The following is a 26,067-nucleotide window of genomic DNA, read 5'->3' as shown; positions in this document are numbered from 1 at the left end:
ACATAATAGTAGATTTTTTTGGTCCTTTTTTTTGTCTCTTTTTTTTTTTTTGAGGCAGGCTCTCAGCATGCAGTTCAGGCTGGCCTTGAGCTCAGTTTGTAGTCCAGGCTGGCCTCAAACTCCCAACAATCCCCTGCCTCTGCCTCCCAAGTGCTGGGATTACAGGTGTGCACCACCATACCCAGCAGATATTTGTTTGTTTGTTTTTGGTACTGGGAATCAACCTTACACCTCCCAGGCAGGCATTGTGCCACTAAGCTATACCCCCAGCCCTATAGTAGATATTTACTGGGTGTCAATATTTGGTTTTTCTACTTATACCGTAATTATAGCCCTCTTTTCTATGGTTAAAGGTGGTACATTCCTGGTACTTAGCATAGGTACTTTCTTAAATTACAATAGACCTTAGACCTTTTAAAAGTCTTAAAAGGTCTATTGTAATTTAAGATTTTTTTTTTTTTTTTTTTTACCAGAAATCAAACTCAGGACCTTACACTTGCCAGGCAGGTGCTTGTGCCTGCTGAGCTATATCCCTGGCCCTGTAATTTAAGCTCTTTAAAATGGAGAGTACTACTCCAACAGTTAGGAAGACACAAAGTAAAAATCAAAATTTTATTACTTATAGGTCTTGGGGGTTATGCATCAGACTTAGGGGAGAGAGAAAAGGAAGATTGGAGATCATGTGAAAAGAGAAAGAAAGGGGTCCTGGACAATGTTCAAACAAGTCAAATTTCCCATGGGAAATTTTAATTGGTGGGTTTAAAGCAAGCAGGAATGAGTTCTAGGAGGTCACATAATATCTGAAAGGTAGTCACTGTGGCAATCTCCACAGCAAATGTCGGGTGTGAGGGCCCATGAGGCCAGTAGTAACATCTAGCTCTCCCTTAAGGAGATCATCACTAGGGAGCATAAGGCAGCTAAGTGGATCAACCACATTGAGGAACTGGGAGGAGATGTAGAATGGGAAACTGTTCTTTATCAATTAATACTGTCAACTACTTAGCCATTTTTATCCAACTTATTTCCGTTGAAAGTCTACTTTAGCTCGCTCTGTCTTTAAGCCTTGGCTTCTCCCTTCCTGGAGCTTATACCTAGCTGAGCAGACAGTTAAAGAAGAAAGACCTGTCAGGTGATGTGAAGAGCTCTATTGGAGAGGCTCATCTTCACCTACTACCTTTTCATGTATGTATACTGTAGGAACTTACACATATATTTTTAATTTAAATTCTACAGATCTACATGTCTTGTTTTCTAACCAACTATTACAGCTTGTGTCTACATGTCCTTGCAAAGCCTGAAGGGGTCATAGGTGGGGCTTTTCAGAGGTGGTTGCATCTAGGATGTGTGGGATTAAGGGTGCCCCACGGGGGTGGGAGTCCTCCCCCCCCCCAAAGGACAGAAAGAGGGCTGCTGCCATCATTTTGCTGCTTTCTGCCTGCCATTCTTTGCCATGGACTATTGCTCCTCTGCAGCGCCCTTCTGGCATGCCACTCTGACTCTGGAAATAGTGAGCAGCAATAAACCTTTCCTCTTTTAAGTGTGGGTATCCAGTATTTTGTCTCAGCAACAAGAAAGGTAACTAAGACACCAACGGATTCATTTCTAATTCCAGAAGTCTGAAAAGGCCAATGTTTGCAGATAGAATTCAAACATGGGTGGGAATTCATTGCAGAAACCACATAAAAGTTAAAATTGATGTGCAGTTTCTCAGAGTAGGCAAGCTGTTAGTTGAATGAACTTTTGGCCAAACCTTTTATAGCACACTCTAGTGAAAAATGCACACATATGGTATTGGTGGGCTTATTGAGTGAAGGAGAAAAATGGACTCAAAGACAGAAAGAAGGATTTATTTTTTTTTCTTTCTTTCCTTTTTTCTTTTTTTGAGACAGGGTCTCACTATGCAACCACACCGGGCTTCAAACTCATAGCAATCCTCCTGCTTCAGTCTCCTAAGTGAGTCCCTAGGTTAGGTCCCTAGCACTGAAAAAAAGTTTTATTTCAAAGAAGGACTAAACACACTTTTTATTCTGCCTAATATCCATGTTTCAGGATTTTTCCTCAAACAATATGCAATCTTATTAATACTTGAATTTATTTGTACTCTCTGCTTTACAGGGTTTCAGAAAATTAAAAATAAAAAATTGAGAAGTGGAGAAAAAAGTCCCTACACCTTCATTTCATAGATTAGGAAACTAACTAGAAAGATATCCAGAGGCCAGGGGGAATGACTTCCAGTTGAGTTTTGATCCCATGCTGCCCCATAATGGTCATCTGAATGTCAAACATTTAATGTGTGGTTGGTTAGATGTTGCATGTTTAATGACAGGGTTGGTCCTTAACCTTGGCTGCTCTGTGCGCGTGCGTGCCCCCCCCACACACACACACACATCACCTGGGAGCTTTAAAATATTAGTACCCCAGCCACAGTCCTGACTAAATCAGAAACTCAGGTGCCCAGGGAGACCTCAGTAGTTTCTAATGCTACCTTGGTGATTCTCATGTGCAGACATTTAATTGATAAAGCAAAATTCCCCTCTAAATATGAAATGTTTTATTAATGTATAATAGTGTTCTGAAGTATTACCATTGTATTAATTTTGTAGATATGTCACTGGATGGTGTCCAAAGAGATCCCCCCACAAAAGAGATGAGGACTTCAACATACCCCACAGAGTAGGTTTGTGCATTTTCATCACTGAAAATCGTTTCAAAACCTGTCTGTGTGAAACAGTCAGACTTATTGAGGTGCTATAGGCAAATGTATTAGTTAGAAAGTAAAGGAGAACTGGGAAAGAACTCCAGCTTTAGCAGTGGAAAGGGGTTGATTCTGATGAAGGGGTTTTTAGACCGGCCTTCTCACAAAAGAACTGAGCCAGCTTTTATGGATTAAATGAGGCAGGCCAGGCTCTGCTGGATCATTATATCAGATCTGGAGGAATCTTTATGGTTTGAGGGGCCATTCAGTTCCAAAGAGATGACTGCTTTTTTGGTGTGGGGGGGCTCCCTGTTCCTGTCATGAGGTGGTTACTATCATTTGGGGAAGTGATCTCACCCAGGGGTGGTTTGTTAGGCTCTTTTTTCCTGGAATCTGGAGTAATAATAGGTTTGGAGACTTCTAGGCATCCTTAAGGGTAGAGGACAGGGATATCTAGAACTGCACAGTTGTAAAAGGTGGCATTTGGGAGTCTCTGCAAATCCTAAAAATTTAGTTGCTCTTTTATCTTGGTGTCCTCAGTCTTAAGGGCGATGAGATAGGCTAGGAAAACTGAGGCCAAACCTTATGATACAGACATTCCTTAAAACGTGCAAAGCTGAGCAGGTCTCTAAAATTTTAAGGTAATAAAGGAGACAAATTGATGGCAACCAACAGCCAACATTATACTAAATGGGCAGAAACTGAAAACTTTCACTCTAAAACCTGAAACAAGACAAGGATGTCCACTACCACCACTCCTTTTCAGTATAGTTCTAGAAACATTAGCCAGAGCAATTAGACAAGAGAGAGAAATAAAAAGAATAAGCATAGGAAAGGAAGAAGTTAAATTATCATTATTTGCACATGACATGATACTCTACATAGAAGACACCAAAAACTCCACCAAAAGACTCCTAGAATTAATAAGCAAATTCAGTAGCATAGCTAGATACACAACCAACACTCAAAAATCAATAGCACTCCTGTAGCATAGCTAGATACAAAATCAACACGCAAAAATCAATAGCATTCCTGCACACAAAAATCAATAGCATTCCTGTACACAAACAGAGAGAAATTGGGGAGATCATGCTCTTCACAATAACATCCAAAAAATGAAATACGTAGTCAATCTAGTAAAGGAAGTAAAAGATCTATACATTGAAAATTACAACACTCTGAAAAAAGAGAATGAGGATTTCAGAAAATGGAAAGATATTCCTTGCTCATGGGTAGGAAGAACAAGCATTGTGAAAATCGCTATACTCCCCAAACTGTGTTGTACAGATTTAATACAATCCTGATCAAAATACCATTAGCATAACTCTCAGATCTAGAGATAACATTCCTAAAGTTCATCTGGAACCAGAAGAGACCTATACTAGCAAAGGCAATCCTGGGCAACAAAGGCAAGGCAGGAGGTATCACAATCCCTGACTTGAAATTATACTACAAAGCTACTGTGATAAATCAGTATTTTATTGGAAAAAAAAAAAAAAAAAAAAAAAAAACAGACCTGAGGATCAGTGGAACTCATTAGAAGATGCAGACACAACTACAAACACACTCAGCCACCTTATCTTTGACAAAGGGGCCAAACATGTTCACTGGAAGAAAGATAGGCTCTTTAGTAAATGGTGCTGGAAAAACTGGCTTTCCATACACCAAAAACTAAAACTAGAACCATGCCTATCACCATGCATGAAAATAAAGTCAAAATGGCTTAAAGATCTAAATATTAAAACTGAAACACTAAACCTACTGGAAGAGAAAGTAGGAAGAAATCTTGCAGACATAGCATTAGGCAAAGAGTTTATGAACAAAAACCAAACTGCACAGGAAATACAAAGAATCAACAACTGGGACCTCATCTTATTAAAAAGATTTGCACACCAAAAGAAATCACCAACAGCATGAAAAAAACCCCACAAACTGGGAAAAAATTTTAGCCAACTGTCACGCAGACAAAGGACTTCTATCTAGAACATATGAAGAATTTTTTAAAATCAGGCCCCCAAAATTCAAAGACCTAATCCAAAAATGGGCATCTGAGATGAGTACACAATTCTCAGATGAAGAAATACAAATGGCAAATAAATAGATGAAAAAATATTCAAGATCATTGGTCTTTTGAGAAATGCAAATTAAAACAACACTGAGATTCTACCTCACCCCAGAAAGAATGGCTATCATCAAGAAATCAACCAATAACAAATGTTGGAGGGGCTGTGAGGAAAAAGGAACACTTCTCCACTGTTGGTGGGAGTGTAGACTGTTACAACCACTGTCGAAATCAGTGTGGAGATTCCTCAGAAAACTAAAATTAGAGCTCTTATTAGACCCAGCTATCCCCCTTCTGGGTATTTTCCCAGAAGAATTGAAAACATCATATCACAGCAATATATGTGCACCCATGTTTGTAGCAGCACACTTCGTAATAATTAAATCTTGGAAACAACCCAAATGCCCATCCACTGAGGAATGGATAAAAAACATATGGTATTCTTATACAGTGCAGTATTACTCAGCCATAATAAAAGATAAACTCAAGGTTTTTATAGGTAAATGGATGCAACTGGAGACCATACTTGTAAGTGGTTTGTTTTTTGTTGTTGTTGTTTGTTTTGTTTTGTTTTTGCCTTTTTGAGACAGGGTCTCGCTATGCAGTTCAGGCTGTCCTTGAGCTCACTTTGTAGCCCAAGCTGGTCTTGAACTCGCAACGACTCTCTTGCCTCAGCCTCCCAAGTGCTGGGATTACAGGCATGTGCCACCACGCCTGGCACACATAAGTGAAATAAATCTTAGACTGAAGCTGTAGTTGATTGATCATAGACTCTAATGTGTAAACATCATATTGTCTCCCTAGTGTAAGAAACTGAAAGAGTAAATAAGATCCAAAATGTTCAATAGATATAGTGAAAAAGAAAGAAACTGTTCAAAAGAAGACCAACTGGGATGGGGGAAAAGAGAAAAAAAGGAAGGGGGAGAAGAAGATACGTATTATACACAAGATAGCTAAGGTAATTGTAGTACTAATTCCTATTAGTTCTTTGAAAGGAACAGTTAGTGTTTATATTGTTTGATCAATTTTGCATGCCTGTACCTGCTAATCTGAGCAACTACTTCAAAAACAACAATATGCAATATAATACCCATTGTTAATTTCCTATCATCTTGCTTTGAAATTCTGTATCATTTTTGTTTTTTTCCCTCTTTAAAAGAAAAAAAATTGACGGCAGAGATGTCAACTTAAAACTATGGTTTCCTTGTCTCCTTTTCCTCTGTATTTATTCCATCCTATCTCAGAATTATATATATATAAAGTAGTGCAATGCCAACATAAAGGTCTTCACCAGTTGAAGTGAGAATCCCCTCTCAAAATAAGGCTGAGGCCGGCGGGATGTGGTGGCACACGCCTGTAATCCCAGTGCTGGAGAGCCTGAGGCAGGAGGATTGCCAGACGTTCCAGGCCAGCCTGGACTGAATTCAAGGACAGCCTGGGATACATAGTGAGACACTGTCTCAAAAAATAAAATAACCGGTTAGGGAGATAGTTCAGTGGCACTGAGCCTGCCTGGCAAGCGCAAGGTCCTGAGTTGGATTTCCGGTACCGAAAAGAAAAAGAATAAAATAAAATAACAGAGGATGTAGCGATCTAGGCATAGTTCTCTCAACTCGCTGGAGTCCTTCCTAGAGCGGCAGTGCGCATGCGCACTTTGCTCTTCAAGTTGCGCCGGACAGCTCCTCTCCGCCGGCGAGGCCCCGCCCGTCGCCCCGCCCGTCGCCCCGCCCCTGGAAGGTCCGCCCCGCCCCTGGAAGGTCCGCCCCGCCCTCGCGGCTCCGCCCTCACTGCCCGCCGCTTCACCCGGGTCGTCCAAGATGGAAGGGCTAGGGCCGGCGCGGCTCGTTCTCCGGCTGCTTCTCTTGGTCCTGCCGGGGGCCAGGTGGCTGACGACGGCCGCCCCGGAGCCGTCGCTTCCCGGAGCCCCGCAGGTAGGACAGGGCGGGAACGGCAGACGAGCCCTAGGCTCGGACCCTCGGCCAGGCCGGGCAGCCGCGGCGACGCCACCCACCTCTGGCGGCGGGCAGGAGCGCGGTGCGAGTCCCCGAAGTTGTGGCAGAAGCCCCGGAGGGAGTGGGGCGGCTGGGAGTGGGAGGCGAGGGCGGGAGGGAAGGGGCCACCCGGCCTGCAGTGTGCAGCTAAGCCACGGCCCCCACAGCTCGCGAGCGTCCTGCGGCCGCGAACTGCCCTGCTGCTCCCGGGCTTCCCCGCCGTCAGCGCGGTCGCCGCGCCTCGGGCTCGGTGATGGCGCCGTCGCGCGGTGCGGCCCGGCCCGCCGTGTGTGTGTTTGGGGAATGTGAAGATGGCCAGTTACAGGGCGCGTTCGCAGGCCGTCCGTGTCTGCTCGCCGGCGACGGGGAAGGAGGGCCTTTCCCAGGCCGGGGCAGAGGGAGCGGGAAGAGCCGCCACTTCCCGACTTCGTCTGCTGAGCAAGTGTTAGCGCGCCGGTCCGTCCGCGGCGGCGTTGCTTCTCCGGGACCTCGGCTCCGACCCCCGGGAGGCGGGGCCCTGAGCCCAACAGGTGACTCTGAAGCCTGCTGAAGTGTGAGAACCACGGCATTAAAGCATTCAAAGCCAGCTAGTTGTCATCCTTTTTTTGCCCTGTTATCTGCCTTTTTTCGGGGAAAAGATTGAAAATTTTAAAACACAGATTTCCCAGAATGACAAGAAACTAGGGAGGTACACCTTTTCTAGCTAAGCAGTACTTGAATATGAATACGTATGATGAACATGGTTTATTTGGTTTTATTACATGTTTTTAATAAATGTTTAGAGTGAGGACATGACTCTCCCTGGATACAAAAATGGCAAGTATCCCGTAGTTTTATTTCAGTTTGCACATTCCGGGGAGCCACAGCATTGCACGCTCCAAGAACCACTTTTATATTAAATTATATGTGGACCACAGTTGCATCTGGTTAAAAATAGGACTGCTGTAAACAAACTCCAGAAACCAGATAAAAAATGAAATAATTTTAAAGTTAGAAATATGAACATTGTTTTTCTCCTTTTCTGATTTTAAAGATTCGTCATTGTCTCTTTTGAATCCAAGAGACATTGAGAGTCTGTGCATGCATCTGAGGGAAAAAAACTTTTAACCACTGCTTTGTGGGCTGGCTCTTACTAACTTTACTACTTCAGTTCTTCCTTCTTAGGTCTTCATTCCACTTTAGCAGGTTCAACTCTAACCTCAGAATTTCATAGGTGTTGAGTATGTATGGAAAGCTAAACCCATTTGACCTAGGCTTTTTTATTTTCTAAAAGTGTAGAAGAATTTTACAGTCGTTCCCTGTCTTAGCTAAGGGCTCTTCATTAGGACTTTGTGCAATGATTGTTGTTGTGTCTATTCTCTATCACAATCCCCACTAGCTTGTTGCCAGTGAGCACTTGAAGCTAAGTGGAGACCTTTTAAAATTTGTATTTAATTTTAATTCAGTTTACATTGCCACATGTTATTAGTGGGTACCATGTTGAAAGTTTGCATTTTAGACTATATTAACATTTTTTTGTTTTTTGTGTAAGTAATTGACAGACTGAAAAATAATTTTTTTGAAACAGGATCTTTTTGTTGTTGTTGTTGTTGTTTGTTTGTTTTTTTGTTTTTTTTTTTTTTTTCCGGTACCAGGGATCCAACTCATGAACTTGCGCTTGCCGGACAGGTGCTGTGCCGCTGAGCTAAATCCCCAGCCCCTGAAACAGGATCTTGCTATGTAGTTCAAGCTGACCTTGAGCTCACTTTGTAGTCCAGATGACCTCAAAGTCTCTTCAATCCTCTTGCTTCAGCCTGGGATTACAGGCATGTGCCATCACACCTGACTTTCTTTTCTTTAAACCAAATATTGATTCCTATTGTCCTTAGGAAACTAGTTGGTTCCAGAGGCAGCCTATGAGCAAAGATTTAGAATGAAGAAATGGAAATGAGTGGGGAGAAACTTCTCAGTTTAGTCACCCACTACCCAAACATGTGTAACCCTCACTTACAAGCCTGAATTTCCAGTTCAGTCAAAGATTCTCAGAGCAAGAAACATGACTTGGCTCCAAACTTAGTGCCAGGTGGAATTCCTTCTGCAGTGGTTTTATACATAATGGGGAGGAGGCTCGGGATTGAACTCAGAACTGTACCTATGCTAATCATGTACTGTACCACTGAGTTATATTACCATCCCCTCTCTCCACGAAGAATTAGTTGAACTTTCTTCTCTGGAAAATACAGTGTGTTTTGTTAATTGTCTAAACCCAATATTTTACTAGGCAAGTGATACAAGTGCAGTAAATTACTAAAATATAGAGTGTGTTCACTGCTGAAAGGCAGAAGCTGAGAAAGGTTTCTTAGAACATCATTGGAGGTTTTCTTTGGACTGTTAGAACAATAGTTAATAGAGCTTGTAGTTCAGTAGGAGGAACTTTTGGCTGAATTTTGAACACAAAACAAAATATTTCACAACTTCGTGGCTTATTAGATGGTTTGTTTTAGTGATTCTTTGGTTCTAATGCAAGTTTAACCTAGAGCAAAGTGCATCAGGAGAAACCCAGGCTGACTGAAGAATTACTAGTTGTGAAGCTTCTGGGTTCCTAGGGGAGTTTGGAAATAAGTACACCAAAGTCAGCTTAAATAGCCTAGCCAGGGGCAGTTTAGTAACTTAGTGAGACTTTGTCTCGAAGAATAAAACAAAATCTGGAAATGTAGCTCACTGTTAAGACCCTGAGACCTCCAAAAAAGAAAAAAAAAAGAAAAGTCAGCTTAAATACATGGTATGACCCTTAAATGTATGGTATGATCCTTACATGGTATGAGTCTTTTTCCATAGACTGTTCCTAGATTCTGCCAACCTTGTGAAATCATACCAGTCTTAGTCTCATTTGTTGGAAGTTATATAGTCAGTCACACAAGGATGTTATGCGAAATAGATCCTTAGATAATTTCATTGTTCTGTGAACATCGTAAAGTATACTTACAGACAGTTATTTCATCAATAGGTAATACATCCTTATGGGACCACTGTCATATATGTATGTAGTCTATTGTTGACTGAAACATTGTTATGTGGTTCATGACCGTATATAAATATAAAATATTGAGGATACTCACAATGCCAAGAAATACTTGGTATGTTGGTATTTTTCGTCACTGTGACAAAATATATACTTTAGAAAAACAACGTAGAGAAGGAAGGGCTTATTTTGGCTCACAGTTTCAGAGGTTTCAATCCATAGTGACCCAGATCCAATGTTTTAGGTCCAGAGAATGGCAGAAGGGCATGGTGGAGGAAAGCTGCTTTGTTGTGGCCAGGACATAGACAGTGAGAACCAGAGAGAAGAAGGGCCCAGGGACCAAATTTAATCTCCAGGGCCACACCCCAGTGATCTCTTTCTTTTTCTTTTTTTCTTTTTTTTTTTTTTTTTTTTTTTTCCTTACTATGCAGTTCAGGCTGGCTTTGAGCTCACTTTGTAGCCCAGGCTGGTCCCAAACTCTCAATGACCCTCCTGCCTCAGCCTCCCAAGTGCTGGGGTTACAGGCATGCACCATCATGGCTAACTCCTTTCTTCATTAGGCCCAGCTTCTTGTTTTTATCATCTCTCAGGAATGCCATCAAACTGTGATCTTATTAATAGAATAAATCACTGAGAAAGCTAGACACTTCCAAAGCCTAAATGCTGGCAGTCAAGCTATCAATACGAGTTTTTCTTTGGGAGGAGTTGATATTTTAGATTACATTTCTAATACTTGTGTATTATTTTTATGTTTATGAGTAATTTTCCTATTTTCAAAATTAAGAATCCTTGGGTAGTCTGCTCTTGATCATACCTTGTGAGTCAATAAAACTGCACACTCCGGATACTTTGTCTAAGAGATATACTCAGGTGTCCATAGGTAGTAGAATAAATAAGTAAACTGTCAATGAGACAGTGAGATGGTGCACAGTACTGTGATTATAGCTATGTATATTGACACTTTGAAAGAACAAGTTCCAGAAGAATACATAAAATGTTCCACTTCTTTATGGTTTTCTGGGGATTTTTTTGTACTTTTTTTGTTTGTTTTGTCTGTTTTGAGACAGAGTTTCACTATGCAGTTCAGGCTGGCCTGGGACTCACTTTGTAGCCAAGGCTGGCTACAAACTTGCAGTGAACGTCCTGCCTCAGCTGAGATTACAGGGATGTGCCACTATGTCTGGCTTTTATTGGTACATTTTAAAATGATAACATTCATCATAGGGAATTTGTACCTGTACATGATATATCTTGCTGCTTCTCTTTGTCCCATTTCCCCTCCCCTCCTTCAACTCCTTTCCCCCTCCTTATTTACAAAAGCTTTGTTTCTATTTTTTTCTTCTATTCTTTTTTTGTCTGTTCTTTCCCCCTCCCCCCTCCCTGTTCCCCTTTTGACTTGGACATTTTCTTCCCAATTCTAATATTTATTATACATGTTGGTCCTTATTTACACTTTCAGCTTCTCACACCAGAAAAACCATGCAGTATTTAAACATGTGTCTGATTTGAAACTCTGTCTCAAAACAGACAAAACAAACAAAAAAAAGTACAAAAAAATCCCCAGAAAACCATAAAGAAGTGGAACATTTTATGTATTCTTCTGGAACTTGTTCTTTAAAAGTGTCAATATATATAGCTATAGTCACAGTACTGTGCACCATCTCACTGTCTCATCGACAGTTTACTTATTTATTCTACTACGTACGGACACCTGAGTATATCTCTTAGACAAAGACCACTTAAGACTGTGGTCTCAGGGTGCATTCATTTAGCTAGAAATGTCAAATGCTTATCCTTCTTTATGACAGAGTAGTACTCTATTAAAAACCCCCATATCTTCTTTTACTGCCAACAGCATAAAAGGAAGATGGTATGCTATTGATTCTCCTGGAGAGAAGCTTGTTACACTGGCTTTCCTGATACAAACTCAGCTGTTCTCATTATCAGAGGAGCTCAGGTCCTCACTGTCCCTGAGGATGGCTGTGGTTCTCTTCAGGGGTGGTCTGGTCCTTACTTTGAGCATTGTTTCCTCACTACAGTGTAGATCTCTCAGCCTGATGGCACAGATTCTTCATCCCGCTGGTGCAGGATGGATAAGAGCTTTTTTTCTAGCTTCCACCACTGACCTTTGGACCGTCCCAGGGCAGATTCTTGATACAGACTTGCATGAGACATTGTCATGGGCATAGGCCTTTAGCTGGACTCATGTGGGATATTGCCATGGGATCAAGGCCTTCAGCTGGATTCTTAGGGTCTCTAGTGCATGGACAAATCACTTGCGCTCTTTTGCATTTGACTTTTGCATGAATATTGTAAAATAATGCTTTAAATTATGTGTCCTGTATTAAATCTATGCCTTGCACACCCTGACTACAGTAATCCTCCAGCAGAGTTAGTGTTTCTGTTTTAATATTTAGATCTTTGACTCATTTTGATTTTAGTTTTGTGGATGTTGAAAGGTATCAGTTTAGTTTTAATTTTTGGCATGTGGAAAGACAGTTTTTCCAGCACTATTTAATAAAGAGGCTTTTTTTTTCTATGAAGGTGTTTGGCTCCTTTGTTAAAATTAAGAGGCCTGAGTGTGTTTTGAGTTGTTTCTGTATCTTCTAATCTACCCCACTGATCTTTGGATCTGGTTTTTTGGTTTGTTTTTTGGTTTGTTTGTTTGTTTGTTTTCTGGCCAGTATCATGCTGTTTTTATCACAGTAGCTTTGTAGTATAATTTCATGTCAGGGATTGTTATGCCCCCTGCCTTGCCTTTATTGCCCAGAATTGCTTTTGCTCTTATAAGTCTCTTCTGGTTCCAAGGGGATCTTCTATGCAGAGTATCATTTCATCCATAAATAATGATAATTCATCTTCTTCCTTCCTATCCATATTTCTTTCTCTTATCTAATTACTATGGATGTTTCCAGAACTCTGTTGAATAAGAATGGAGACCATGGACATCCTTGTCTTGTTCCTGATTTTAGAGTGAAAGCTTTCAGTTTTTGACTATTTAGTACAATGTTGGCTATTGGTTTGTCATAAATGGCTTTTATCAGATTGAGGTAAAAATCATTTATTCCCATTTTCTGTAGGTTTTTTTTTTTATCATGAATGAGTATTGGACTTTGTCAAACACTTTTTCTCCATCTATCAAGATAAGCATATGGTTTTTGTCCTTGACTCTGTTAATGTAGTATACTACATTTATTGATTCCCATATGTTAAACCATCCTTGTATCCCTGGGATGAACCCTACTTGGTCATGTTGTATAATTTTCTCAATGATTTGCTGCATTCTGTTTGCCAGTATCTTATTGAAGATTTCTGCATCTGTGTTCATTAGGGAAATTGGCCTATCAGTCTCTTTTTTGTTTGGATCCTTCTCCAGTTTTGGTATCAGGATAATGCTTGCTTCTAGCAATGAATTTGGAAGTATTCTTTCCTTTTCAATTTCATTAAAGAATTTGAGAAGTAGTGGCATTAAGTCTTTGAGAAAGTTGGTATTGATGATCTGGATTTCTACAGGATCTTTTGTGATTTCACTCCAATTGTATGGATTTGAGTCTTTTCTTTCCATTTTTTTTTTTATAAAGATTAGCTAAGGGTTTGTCAATTTTATTTAATCTTTCAAAGAATCCACTCTTCAGCTCATTCATTCTTTGTATTATTTTCTTAGTCTCCATTACATTGATTTCTGCTCCAATCTTTATAATTTCCTCCCTTAACCTGAGCTTTGAGCTTGTCTTGCACTTCTTTTTCTGGAAACTTGGGGTTCAACATTAGTTTGTTCATTTGAGCTATTCTGTTTTTGTGTTATGAGAATTCATTGCTATAAATTTTCCTTGTAGGCCTGCTTTCATTGTGTCCTATAAGTTTGGGTATGTTGTGTAGGCATTATTGTTTAATTACAGAAACTGTCTAATTTTTTCTTTAATTTCATCTGTGACCCATTGGTTGTTCAGGAGAGTATTGTTTAATTTCTATGTATATATGTGGGTTTTGTGGTTTGTTTTGCCATTGATTTGCAGTTTCATGCACTATGGTCTGATAATATGCATGATATAATTTCAGTTCCTTTGCATTTACTTAAGCATGTTCTATGAACAGCTAGAATGTGGTCTATTTTGAAGAAAGTCCTGTGTGCATGTCAGAAGAATGTGTATTCTGATGTGGGGTGGAACACCCTGTAGAGATCCACTAAGTCATTTGTTCAAAAGTTTGATTTAATTCTGGTATATTTTTGTTGGTTTTTTGTCTAGTTGGTCTATATGTGATAGTGGAGCATTAAGTTCCCCCATTACAACTGTATTAGTGCTTATTTGATATTTTGTATCTGATAATATTTGTTTTATTTATTTATGCTGGTATTTGGTGAATATGTATGTATGATTTTTATTTCTTCTTCTTGGATTGTTCTCTTAACAAGGATGTAGTGACCTTCTTTCTCTCTCTGAATCAGTCTTGACTTGAAATCCACTTTGTCTGCAAATAGAATAGCTACCTCTGCTTTCTTCCAGGTTCCTGTCATATGGAGTATTGTTTTCCATTAGAATTAAATGTGTTTCTTGTATGCAGCTTAGTGTTGGGTCTTGCTTCTTGATCCATTCTGCCAATCTATTTCTTTTGATTGGTGAGTTGAGACCATTTACATTGATGCTTATATCTGATATTTATTGACTTATCCTTGTCATTCTATTTTCCTGTTGTTAGTCTCCCCTGCCCTCCCTGTGTTTAATTGCTTTCCTTGCATGGTGGATTCATTCTTTTGGGGTTCATGGAGTTGTAGTCCTCATTACCTGTTTATAGAATGTCTTTTAGGACATTTTGGATTGCTGGTTTGGTGTTCATGAATTTCTTCAGGTGTTCTTTGTCACAGAAGTATCCTATTTCTGTATCAATTTTGAAAGTTAGTTTTGTGGTATATCAGTCTGGGTTGGGGGTTTTCTTTTAGGGCTTGAAATACTTTACTCCAAGCTCTCCTTGATTTGAGGGTTTGTGTTGAGACGTCTGCCATGATTCTGATGGGCTTTCTTTTATAGATGATTTGTTTCTTTTCTCTAACACTTTTTAATATTGTATTCTTGTGTTGAGTTTCTGGAATCTTGTCTATTATATGCCTTGCTGTAGATTTTCTTTTAATTGGAGTTCTGTAAGCCTCATTTATCTGTATGCCAGATTCTCTTCCCTGCTTGGGAAGTTTTCTGCCATTACTTCCTGTGAACAGGTTTTTAAATATCATTTGCTTTATATCCTGCTTTTCATTGACACTAATTAATCTTTTGTTATTCTTCTTTGCATCATCTAGCAGCTATTGTGTTGGGTTTTTTTATGATCCCTTGCTATTTTTAAGAAATCGTTCTTTTCATGATCACTCACTGCAATTCTGTCTTCTAGATCTGATACTCTGTCCTCACATTGGCTCATTCTGCTCTGTATACTTTCAGTAGATTTTTTTATTCTCCTGGATATCTGTAATCTGTTTCAGGGATCCCTTTTCTTTCTTATGTTAGCCATTCATGGTTTCAGTCATTTTCCTAAGCTCTTCCATTTTGGTTTTTCTTATCTGTATCTGCTCTAAAGCCACTAAGCATGTTTTTCATAATGGTCACCATCTCTGTAGTTATGGAGAAATTATTTGTATTTGATTTTTTCTGGATCCTCATTCATCTGCTTTGTTACTTACTGCTTGAAAGAATCCAGGTGGCTGGCTTTCAGATTATTCTACCTCATTACACCCTGGGTTTACCTTTGCTGAGCAAAGGGTTTGCATCTTGCTTAAGTGTCTTCTCCTTTCCTATTTTTTAAGTTTAATTCCTGGGTTGATGCTTGTACATTGCTTATGGCAGGTAGCTTTATTGCTAGTATTTAGAGCCCTTAGGAAATGACTACTTTTCAGAGAAGTCTTCCTGGTGTAGCTGGCTTTTGGGTTTCAGTCTGTGGCAGCAGCCTGTCTCTTCAATTTATTGGGCATGAGGCATTGCTGCCTATTTGGCCTTGTCCTTAGTTCTTTGGCACTGGCTTATAGTATTTTTATGACCCATAAGCAATCTCAGACTTGGCATACCAGAATGCACAACTAATTAGAACAGTTACGTCACCTTGTCTAAAATAGTACAATCATAAGTAACAGTAGCATCAAACAGCCTAGCCTAGAAGATGAAAAAATGGTGGTGACTATTAATTTGCCACCTTTAACCGTATGAACTAAATTTGTGGTTATATAACAAAGTCTAAAACAAACTGGAAAAATTGTATAGGGTAAATATGCCCTCACTATGGCAATTTTTCCCTCAGGGGAGAAAATTTAAAAGGAGCTGGAGAAAATAGAGAAATAGAAGAGGAAGAGATTAGAAGCAAGGCTGGAGGACAAAGGAATGTTACACAAGCTTTGGGAAACTGGTAAAGAAGACAGAAGGGAAAGAAAGAAGACATAAAAACCAGAAGAAAACAACAAGTAGAAATAATGTTCACACTCATATAAACACACACACACACACACACACACACCCCAAAAAAAGAAAATGAGGAAAAATATGTTCACTTCAAGGAGAGGCTCTGCTGTCTCTGGCAGACAAAGTGGGCAGACAGACTACCTGTCTGTGTTGATTAGCCCCAGCAAGCGAACTGTAGCTCAGGCAGGGTAGTGGATAATTCTAGCAAGCCTGCGCCTTTATTTCCACTGTAATCGGGGTGATTTCTGGCTGTGAGGCTGGAACCCAATTTGTTCACCCTGCAACATTACACATGCCTCCTGCCAACTTAAACTACGCAGCCTCACCCTGTCACAGCCATTAGGTAGAGCCAGCCCACAGCTGTTCTGAGTTCTGAGCTCAGCTGGCCCCTCTCTAAGATGGCTACTGGCCAGTTGCCCTCTCCTCAAGGATGTCTGAACCCGAATAACTGCAGTCTGCTGCATCTACTGCTCTGTTGAACTGGTTTGTTTCTCCGTGGAGACCTCTAGGGCTGCCAGTTGTCACCGTGCATCTGCAGGTTCAAGCTGTCCCTTCAGCACAGTGAGTCGGGGCTCAGGGAGAAAGTGCTGCTTGTCACCTCATTCCTCGTGTTGACGCCTCTCCTCTCTCTCTTCGCTGTCCGCGTGAGCTTCAGCTCTCACTTCAGATCCTTGCTGGCTGCCAGAGACCCACTTTCCCCCTTCTCTTCCTCACGGTGGTTGCTGTATTCCAGTGTCTGGACACCAAATCTTGAAGAGGCTGTTTCTCTGCTGTTTACCACTTGGCCATCTTCCTGGAAGTCTCCAAAATGTTTTACTTAAATAAAGCTTAGAAACAGATAAAACTAAAATATATATTGTTTAACAAGCAATACACAGGTCGTAAAACTATAAAGAAAAGCAAGAAGTGATCAATATAGAAATCAGTGTAGAGCTTTCCTGTTGAGCCTTTGTGAGCCTTTTCCAGGGACTTTGAGTGCTTGGGTAATATATTAGATTTTAACTTAGGTAGTAGGTACATGAGACTTAATATTTTCTTTTATATTACATTTGCATATTATATGCTCATAGGTGATATACTTCACAATTAAGTGGAAAAAAGTGTATAGATTATAAAAATGTGGAACTGTGAATAAATATAAAAGGCCATTTAAAAAAATGAAAATGGTCTGGGGAAAGTAGCTTAACGACAGAACACTTGCCTGGCAGACACAAAGCCCTAGTTCAATACCCAGAGAGAGAGAAAGAGCTGAGTCATTCTCAATTTATGAAATGGCTACCTGCCTTTATATATTTGTTTTGCAGGATGGCATCAGAATTAATGTAACAACACTGAAAGATGATGGGGAAGTATCTAAACAGGTTTGTCTCCTTTTGATTATGATTTTCATATGCTACATAGCCAAGTGTTATGCAGTTTATTGTACTTTTACTACTGTATTAACTCATTTTCTGTTACTATAATGAAATACCTACACCAGATTACTTTATAGAAAGGGAAATGTATTTAGCTCACAGTTATGGAGGCTCAGGGGCAAGTTGCTGGCATCAATGTGGTGCTGATGGAAGGCGCACATGTCAGAGGCAGAGAGAGAGACTGGTATCCCTTCCAAAGGCATGCTCCCAATGACATAAGGACCTCCCAGTAGGCCCCACACCTAAAGGTCTCACAGCCTCAACACCACTGCACTACGGGCCAAGCCTCCAACAAATGAATCCTTGAGGGACAAACCACATCCAAACCATAGCGTCAATACACCTAGTTCAGTTGTAAAAATAATAAATTTTTGACATGAAAAGTTTGTCATCATTTACAAATGATTGGAATTAATGAATGTGCTGCTTTATTTTAAGGTTGTTCTTAACATAACGTATGAGAGTGGACAGGTATATGTAAATGATTTACCTGTAAATAGTGGTGTAACCCGAATAAGCTGTCAGACTTTAATAGGTGAGTACTCCTAAGTCATTTCACAACCTGTTCTGTTTTAATAATATTAAATTAGTAAAAATTTTTGGATGTTACATATTTCCATTTTAAAGTAATAATGCACATCATTTGTATATAACACTTAACACTCTCTTCTTTCTATTGGCTATTGATGGAATATTCACTTTTTTCTTTCTCCTGAGATTGACATTGATGGAACTGCATTTCGGGTAGGTTGATATTAATATAAGAATGTTCAGAGAGGTGGGATAGCAAGAGCCAAAATTTTGGAGAGATACTTTGGTTCATGAATGCTTTTGTTTGTGAACAGTTTGTTTCACAAACAAAAGTGTTTGGCAGAATTTTGTTTTTGTTTGCAAACTTTACGTTAGGTGACAAACACACCTGTGACCATCTTTCCTGCACAAACACAAATGGGACATTTTTTCCAGAATCATAGAACAAATTGTTTGTGAACCAAAGTACCACTGCCACAGTAGTTGAAGAAAATGACTTGTCTGTGTGATTTTCTTATTTTCAGTTTCCTATATGCTTATGTCAATAGAATGGTTTTTTTTAACCTTTAAAAATTTTGGACTGGGCATAGTAGTGCAGGCCTGTAATCCCAGCATACAGGAGGTTGAGGCAGGAGGATCACTATGAGTTTGAGGCCAGCCTGGGCTACAGAGTGAGTTCAAGGCCAGCCTGAACTGTACAGCAAAACCCTGTCTCAAAAAGACAAAAAAAGAAATTTTGAATTGTTTAAAGATAAGCAGATACATTACATTAAATATGTAATGCTTATTGAAATAAAGAATGTTTGCTGTACTGTTTGTTAGAAACAGGTAACTAGGCCCAGCCCACATTCAGAGGTAGCAAAGAGGCAGTGGGTTTCTCATCCACTGAGACTCATTTGTCCTAGGCTTTGGCCATCCAGACATGCTGACAAGGCTGGAGGGAGATCAGCAGTAAACAGTGAAAACACTGACATGAAGCCAAGCTGTGTAATGTAAGCCCACAGGCCTAGCACTCAGGAGGCTGAAGCAGGTGGATCGCTAGAGTTTAGAAGTTTGAGACCAGCCTGAGGGCATAGCAAAACCCCATCTTTAAAGAAAGAAAAAAAGGACTGGGGATATGGCTTCATGGCTTAGTGGCAGAGGGCTTGCCTAGCAACCACAAGACCCTGGTTTTGATCTCTAGCACCACAGGAAAAACAGAAAGAAAACACACACATACAAACTTTGATATCGACTGTGAGCGAGGGGACATTTTACAATTGTACATATCAAAGGATATGAGGGTGTTAGCACCCAAGAGAGGGAATAGCGGCTGTAGGTGAGGAAACTGAAGGAGGAGGAACAGTCAGAGAACTACCAGAAAATTAGTGGGGCTGTCACTCACAGTGCTTGAGCAAGGAGGTTTTACAATCAAAGTAACACCACAGTGAGGTAGTTAAGCACTGTTGTATGAATGGTTTGGAAGGGGAGGGACTACAGGAGGGGAGACTAGGTAATTAACTGTTATACTAAGTGGTTAGTGAACTAGGTATTGGGATATTCTAGACAAGACTAGTAGTTTAAACAGCTAGGCCTGTTTTCAGAGTGTATATCTGGGTTTTTTGAGAAACAGCCTTGAGACTATTTGAGGGAGGGCAAATACATGCTGCTCTTGTTTGACGGTTTCATTGATGTGTGTTGTGTTTCCCTTTTCTATAGCACTATATTAATTGACTAGGCACTTGCTCTATAACTACTACAACTACCACACCCCATCTCCATTGGATTTCTAGCTAGAGGGGAGTATGTTTAGTAGCTAGTCCTATCCTGCTGTTCATTATAAGGAGAAATAATAGCCTTTCCCGTCTCTTTCCTATTCCTGACTTTTTCAACGGGAGCAAGTCACTTACTGGGAAAGGATTAAACAAACAAACAAAAAAAAACAAAACAAAACAAAACAAAAAAGCCCACAATTTATATTTGGGCCCCTTCTATTATTGGACTTTGTGAATAAATGAATGAATGTTCTTAGTTTGTTAAAATATGCAATAGACTGTCTTGTGGCCTGTTTTGTAAATTAGTTATAGGATGTTGGTTCTGTTATGGCCAACCTGTTGGTGTAACATTTTATACAAAATCTAAGGGCGATCAAGCATTTCCCCTTTTCAAATGAGTGCAAGCTATTTGTAAGATTTTGTCAAATAGGCTTCATTTTTATAAATCTGAAACAGTGTTAAGGTCAAGGATGACGAAAACCAACATTAGTTTTCAACTGTCTTGTTCCATGTAAATATCATCAGAATAATCAAATTCAGTAACAGATTTGGTGGCAATTTTTGTTCATAGCTGTCACTACTTTTTCTTACAGTGAAGAATGATGGTCTGGGAAATTTGGAGGAAAAGGAATATTTTGGAACTGTCAGTGTAAGGATTTTAGTTCATGAGTGGCCTATGACATCGGGTTCCAGTTTGCAACTAATTGTCATTCAAGAAGAGGTAGTAGAGATTGATGGAAGACAAGTAAGACAGTATGCTTATTAATTGGGAATTCGGTTGTAAAGATTTAAATTTGTTCTTGCTACACATGTGTTCAATTATTTTATTGATTTCTGACTTGATAAAGAAGGTACCCTAGCTGGGGATATAGCTCAGTAGCATAAGCGCCTGCCTGGCAAGCTCAAGGTCCTGAGTTTGTGTCCCGGTACAAAACAAACAAACAAACAAAAAAAAAATAGAAAGAAGGTACCCTAACAATTGCCTGTACCAAATCATTTAGAATTGACTTATTTTAGCACTTAACATGTATTAATTTTTGTAACTGCACATTTCATACATATCTGTATCACTTAAAATGTTGTGAACATCATTAAACAAAAAAAGTGAAGAGATTAAATTTGGTTCATAGTTCAACTACCATTTTCTCTAAGTCTTGAACTGAAATTAAACTTACAATTGTTGGTGCTAAAGCAGGCATGAGTATGTTAAAAGGTAAAATTATGGGAGGGAATAAGCAGTAATTGTCTGACTAGGACAAGTTTTTTAGTTATAGACATCAGGGAGAAAAATGCACTTTTAAATTTATATGCTGCTGGGCCACTTGTTTTTTCTTTCATAGGCTCAACAGAAGGATGTTATTGAAATTGATATTTTAGTTAAGGACCAGGGAGTACTGAGACATTCAAACTACACCCTTCCTTTAGAAGAAAGCATGCTGTACTCTATTTCCCGAGATAATGACATTTTATTTACCCTTCCCAACCTCTCCAAAAAAGGTAATTCAAAAGATCATTATTTAAAATATTAAAGAAACCTTTCTTTAGTTAGTAGCTTTATATATTCTTGAAGTTTATAATTTTTACGTTACTTATTAAAATTGCTATATATTTTTAATTACAGTTAATATGTTTGGAAATAAGCTTCTTCAAAAAATATTTCAGCAGAGCACGATGGTACATACCTATAATCCCAGATATTGGGATGGCTGAGGCAAGAGGATCACAAGTTTGAGGGTAACCCGGGCAATTTAGGAAACCCTGCCTCAAAATATAAAATTTTGGGGGATGTAGCTCAAGCTGGGGATGTAGCTCAGTTGCAGAGTGCCTCTGGGTTCAATACCACTACGATGATAAAACAAAACTATAGGGGCTGTAGCTATACCTCCATAGCAGAGTGCTTGCCTGACTGGCTTTAATCCTCAGCACTGCAAAAAGTAAAACACAAAATCCTTCATAACATGTATACATGTGTTACTTTTATGTCCACTTGAAGACTTTAGGAAGCTGTTTGGTGCGGTAGTAAAATGTGATTATGCTGGTTGCACAGTGACGTTTTCCCAGTAATTATCCACCTTTATTCTATAATAGTATAGACATTTAATGATACTATAAAGGTTCATTTAGAAGATGAAGTATTCATTTTTCCACTGAAAACACAGAGCTTTTAAAATTTAGACTTTCTATGTGACAAAATAGTAAGTGCTGTAGCCCCTTATAAATAAGGCTGTTTCCCTCTGGTGCTTAAAAAATTTTGGTAAAATATTTGATCTTACAATCCTAAATGTTATTGGCATAGTAACACTAGGACTTGTAGAACAGCCCCTAGCACGCCCCTAGCATTTTGATAACTGTGCTCTTCCTCTTCAGTAGAAAGTGTGAATTCACTGCAGACCACCAGCCAGTACCTTATCAGGAGTGTGGAAACGACTGTAGATGAAAATGCTTTACCTGGCAAATTGCCTGAAACTCCTCTCAGAGCAGAACCTCCATCCTCATATAAGGTAAATTAAGTACTTGATGTTAGCTTTATTTGGTGTTATCATAAGCATTTATGTTTATGGTGAAGAACATAGATACTGACATTTAAAATGAGATCAAAATGATGAGAATTGAAAGCATGGAGCACTGCTAATAGTAGACTCATTATAGTTTTAATGTGATGTTTTTTGTTTTGTCTTTTTGAGACGGTTTCAGTATGCAGTTCAGGCTGGTCTTGAGCTCACTTTATAGCTCAGGCTGGTCTCAAACTCACAACAATCCTCCTGCCTCAGCCTCTGGGGTGCTGGGATTACAGGCATGTGCTACCACACCTGGAAATGTGATGTTTTTAGATACTCTTATTTTTTTCTTCATGCTGCATTAACAGGGGTTGGGAGTATAATTCAGTGATAGGGTGTTTGTTTAGCATGCCCATGGCCCTGGATTTATCCCCAGCACGAGAACAAAACAACATAGTCAGGTCATAATTATGAAGGCACTGGATTTCATCTGATTGGGAATTTTCAGTTCCAAAATTCTTTTTCATTTCTCCATTTCTTTTTATTCTGCAGCTACTACCTGTACACAAAGGTACACTGTGGTCTTGAGATCTTATACGGTGATAATGTTTGAAAACTGGTCTACCATAGATTAGTTGTGTGACTTTGGAAGAATTCTTAACTCTAGCCTGTTTCTCTATTTGTGCTGAATCTGTAAAGTATTTCTTTACATTGTAAAGATTAAATAAAATAAATATTACATGTAAATACATTGGCACCTATTAAGTACCTATATACCCATGACATTTATGCTGCTGACTAGGAAATTACAATTCAGATTGCGTTCTGATAGCTCTGCATATTAGCTAGAGCCTTTAGTTGAAATAATTTCCATTTAAGAATAGTATCTATGGTTAGTCTACAAAGAAAAGTTCTCACCAAAGATAGGATTGTTTGAGGTTGCTGGAGAAATCCAGGTGATATGGGCATTTTGGATGCTGGCACCAGCACCAGCTCTGACCCTCCACCAGCAGGTCAGAGTAAACTGTCTTCACCTGTCTTCACAGCAGTTGGGGTCAGTACCCAGGTTAGGTCCTTCTCTTGCTCTTGAAATATGGCAATATTTTGTATAGAGTGAACCTCCCACCTGTTCCAAAGCTACTAAAAAGTTTATCTTTCCCTTCCATCTCTTCTCCTACTTGAAACCTATAATTGCTTTTGCTCCATTCTTTTAGAGTAGACAAGTCTAACTAATCTCCTATCACTCAGCATTTATTTTTACTTGATTTGTAGTTAGCAGTATAAATAATTTAAAAGGATATTACCATTTTTGTGCCTGTGTTTTGGAACATAACTTTTTAAGATTATAAATAACTTTGAGCAATTAAATGCTGTTATCTTGTACTCTGAGTAATTTAAAGATAACAATATTCAGTGTATTAACCAGTTACTGTCCTATTATCTTGTTTTGAAATTTTTTTCCCCTTTAAAAAAGATTATAAATAACTTTATTAAGGTGCATTTAAAAATAGAATACACCACTTAAAATACTCAGGTGGGGTGTGTGTGTATGTATATGTATGTATGTGTGTGTGCATGTACAGAAAGACAGAGAAAGAGGGAGAGGGAGGGAGAGACAGACAGACAGACAGACACTCAAGATACATTGATCCCAGGACTTCATGCATGCTAGACAAGCTCTCTACCATTGAGCCATACCCCCTGTGCTAAAAATAGACATGTAGATATGTAGTCATCACCACGGTCAAGATACAGAATATTTCCATCATCCCAACACTAAAACATTAATAAATTTTAGAATGTAAAAGTTTATGGAACTTTCACAGCCGGGGATATAGCTCAGCAGCATAGCGCCTGCCTGGCAAGTGTGAGGTCTTGAGTTCAATTTCTGGTACCAAAACAAAAGAATCAAAAAGTTTATGGAACTTTGTTTCATATCTAACCAAAATTCCTTTTCCAGGTAATGTGTCAGTGGCTGGAAAAGTTCAGAAAAGATCTGTGCACATTCTGGAGCAGTTTTTGCCACGTGCTCTTCCTAATTTCTTCTGTCATGATAATTGGAATTCTAGGAGCAGCTGTGGTCTTAACCATCTTAAAGTTATTCCTCCCAGTTTCGGAATACAGGTAAGTATTTCTTACTTTTGAACATTAGTATTTTTAATTATTAAAACATGAGTTAGCCAGTTGTGGTGGTGCTCTAAAATAAAGTAAATTATGATGCCTTTCACTATTATGAACCATGATAGTATGTGTTTATGATGCCAGGGATAAAAATTATGTTCCCCCCCAATCATGGTCCCAGGTGGGCATGGTGGTGTACACCTATAATCCTAGTGCACTTGGAAGCTGAGGCAGGAAGATCTTAACTTCAAGCCACGCCTGGGCAACTTAGTGTAACTCTGTCTCAGATTTATAAAAAAAAAAAAAAAAAGAACTGGAGATGTAGCTCTAGGTTCAATCAAGGATGTAGGTTCAATCTCTAGTAGTGCGCACACACACACATGTTATATTGACTATATTTTAGAATAGAAAACATGAAAAAGAGGGTAAGATGGTGAGGCAGTTTGGCAGGAAAATAAGTTACTTTTTCCTAGCTCATCTTCCAACTTTACCAGAATTAAAACGTATTTATTGAATAACTGTTGTAATCAAAATACTTTTAGAGATGCAAATCTGAATTAAGACAAACTGCTCTCAGATCTTAAGTGTAGAGGGAGAGAAAGGAAACAAATACGAATGTGCAACGTGTATGATGAGAAGAGGACTTCACTGTATATTTTCACCCCAAAGTATCTGTTTAAAATGTACTAATTTTAGAGACTAGCAGCGTAGTCCTTGCTGCAGTGTTTCTAACAGCCTCTTGTTTTGCTGTTGCTTTCTCTCGCAAACAACGTTGGGCTTGACTACGGATATGGCACCATGATTCTCTGTGGCTGGAAAAGCCCAGTCTTGAGGCGAGGGTTGGTTCTGGGGGTGTTGCAAGACAGTGTCACTGCACCTGAGTAAAGAAAGGCATTTGTATAACTGTATGTACATAAATGCAAAGAAAATGTTTTAGAATAAGACAATAACTTACCTCTAATGAATGGAACAAGAACAGGGGTAGAGAAATTGACTATTTTCCTTTTCCTATATCTGATTGGACATTGTTGCCCTCATTTCCTGTTCCTGTCCTCTTTTTCATGTTTTCTAGTTTAAAACATGTAGTCAATATAGTTTGTGTGTGTGTGCGCGTGTGTGCGTGTGTGTTGCACACAGGCACGCAGTACTGGAGATTGAACCTAGAGCCTCTATACTGAGCTACATCTCCAGCTCTTTTTAATTTTTTTTTATATTTGAGACAGGGTTACACTAAGTTCCCCAGGCTTGGCTTGAAGTTGAGATCTTCCTGCCTCAGCCTCCTATGCATTAGTTTTTGCATTGTATTTGCTTTTTATCACAGTAACTGCTAAAAATCTAGCTTTGCAAAGATTTGTCCTTATTGAGAGGAATATAGTGCAATCTAACATTGAAACCATGAATTATCCTCAAGATATTATTGCACATGAAATTTCTTGAAAATTTAAAGTTTTCTGTGGTAACTGTAAATTTGCTTTGTAAATTTAGGCCTCAGTGCAGTTGGGATACGTGGACTTGATCTTTTCTTTTTTCTTTCCTCTCTTTTTTTTTTTTTTTTTTTT

At 39.2% G+C, this 26,067-nt stretch overlaps 1 protein-coding gene across 1 annotated transcript in view; it reads left to right on the top strand.

Moving 5' to 3' along the window:
• The first annotated feature begins 6,513 nt into the window (after positions 1-6,513).
• Positions 6,514-26,067, top strand: part of Ginm1 (glycoprotein integral membrane 1) — a 26,992-nt gene continuing 7,438 nt past the window's right edge. The window contains exons 1-7 of the mRNA XM_013517382.1: positions 6,514-6,688; positions 17,494-17,550; positions 18,043-18,139; positions 20,483-20,634; positions 21,230-21,386; positions 22,260-22,390; positions 24,348-24,511. Of these exons, the coding sequence (XP_013372836.1) occupies positions 6,575-6,688; positions 17,494-17,550; positions 18,043-18,139; positions 20,483-20,634; positions 21,230-21,386; positions 22,260-22,390; positions 24,348-24,511 (872 nt within the window). The 5' untranslated portion in view covers positions 6,514-6,574. The remainder of the gene's footprint in view (positions 6,689-17,493; positions 17,551-18,042; positions 18,140-20,482; positions 20,635-21,229; positions 21,387-22,259; positions 22,391-24,347; positions 24,512-26,067) is intronic.

Source organism: Chinchilla lanigera, unplaced genomic scaffold, assembly GCF_000276665.1.
Source record: "Chinchilla lanigera isolate Chin_1 unplaced genomic scaffold, ChiLan1.0 scaffold00038, whole genome shotgun sequence".
NCBI classification, from domain to species: Eukaryota; Metazoa; Chordata; class Mammalia; order Rodentia; family Chinchillidae; genus Chinchilla; species Chinchilla lanigera.
The sequence above is the reverse complement of the archived record's forward strand: the minus strand, read 5'-3'. Positions and strand labels throughout refer to the sequence as shown.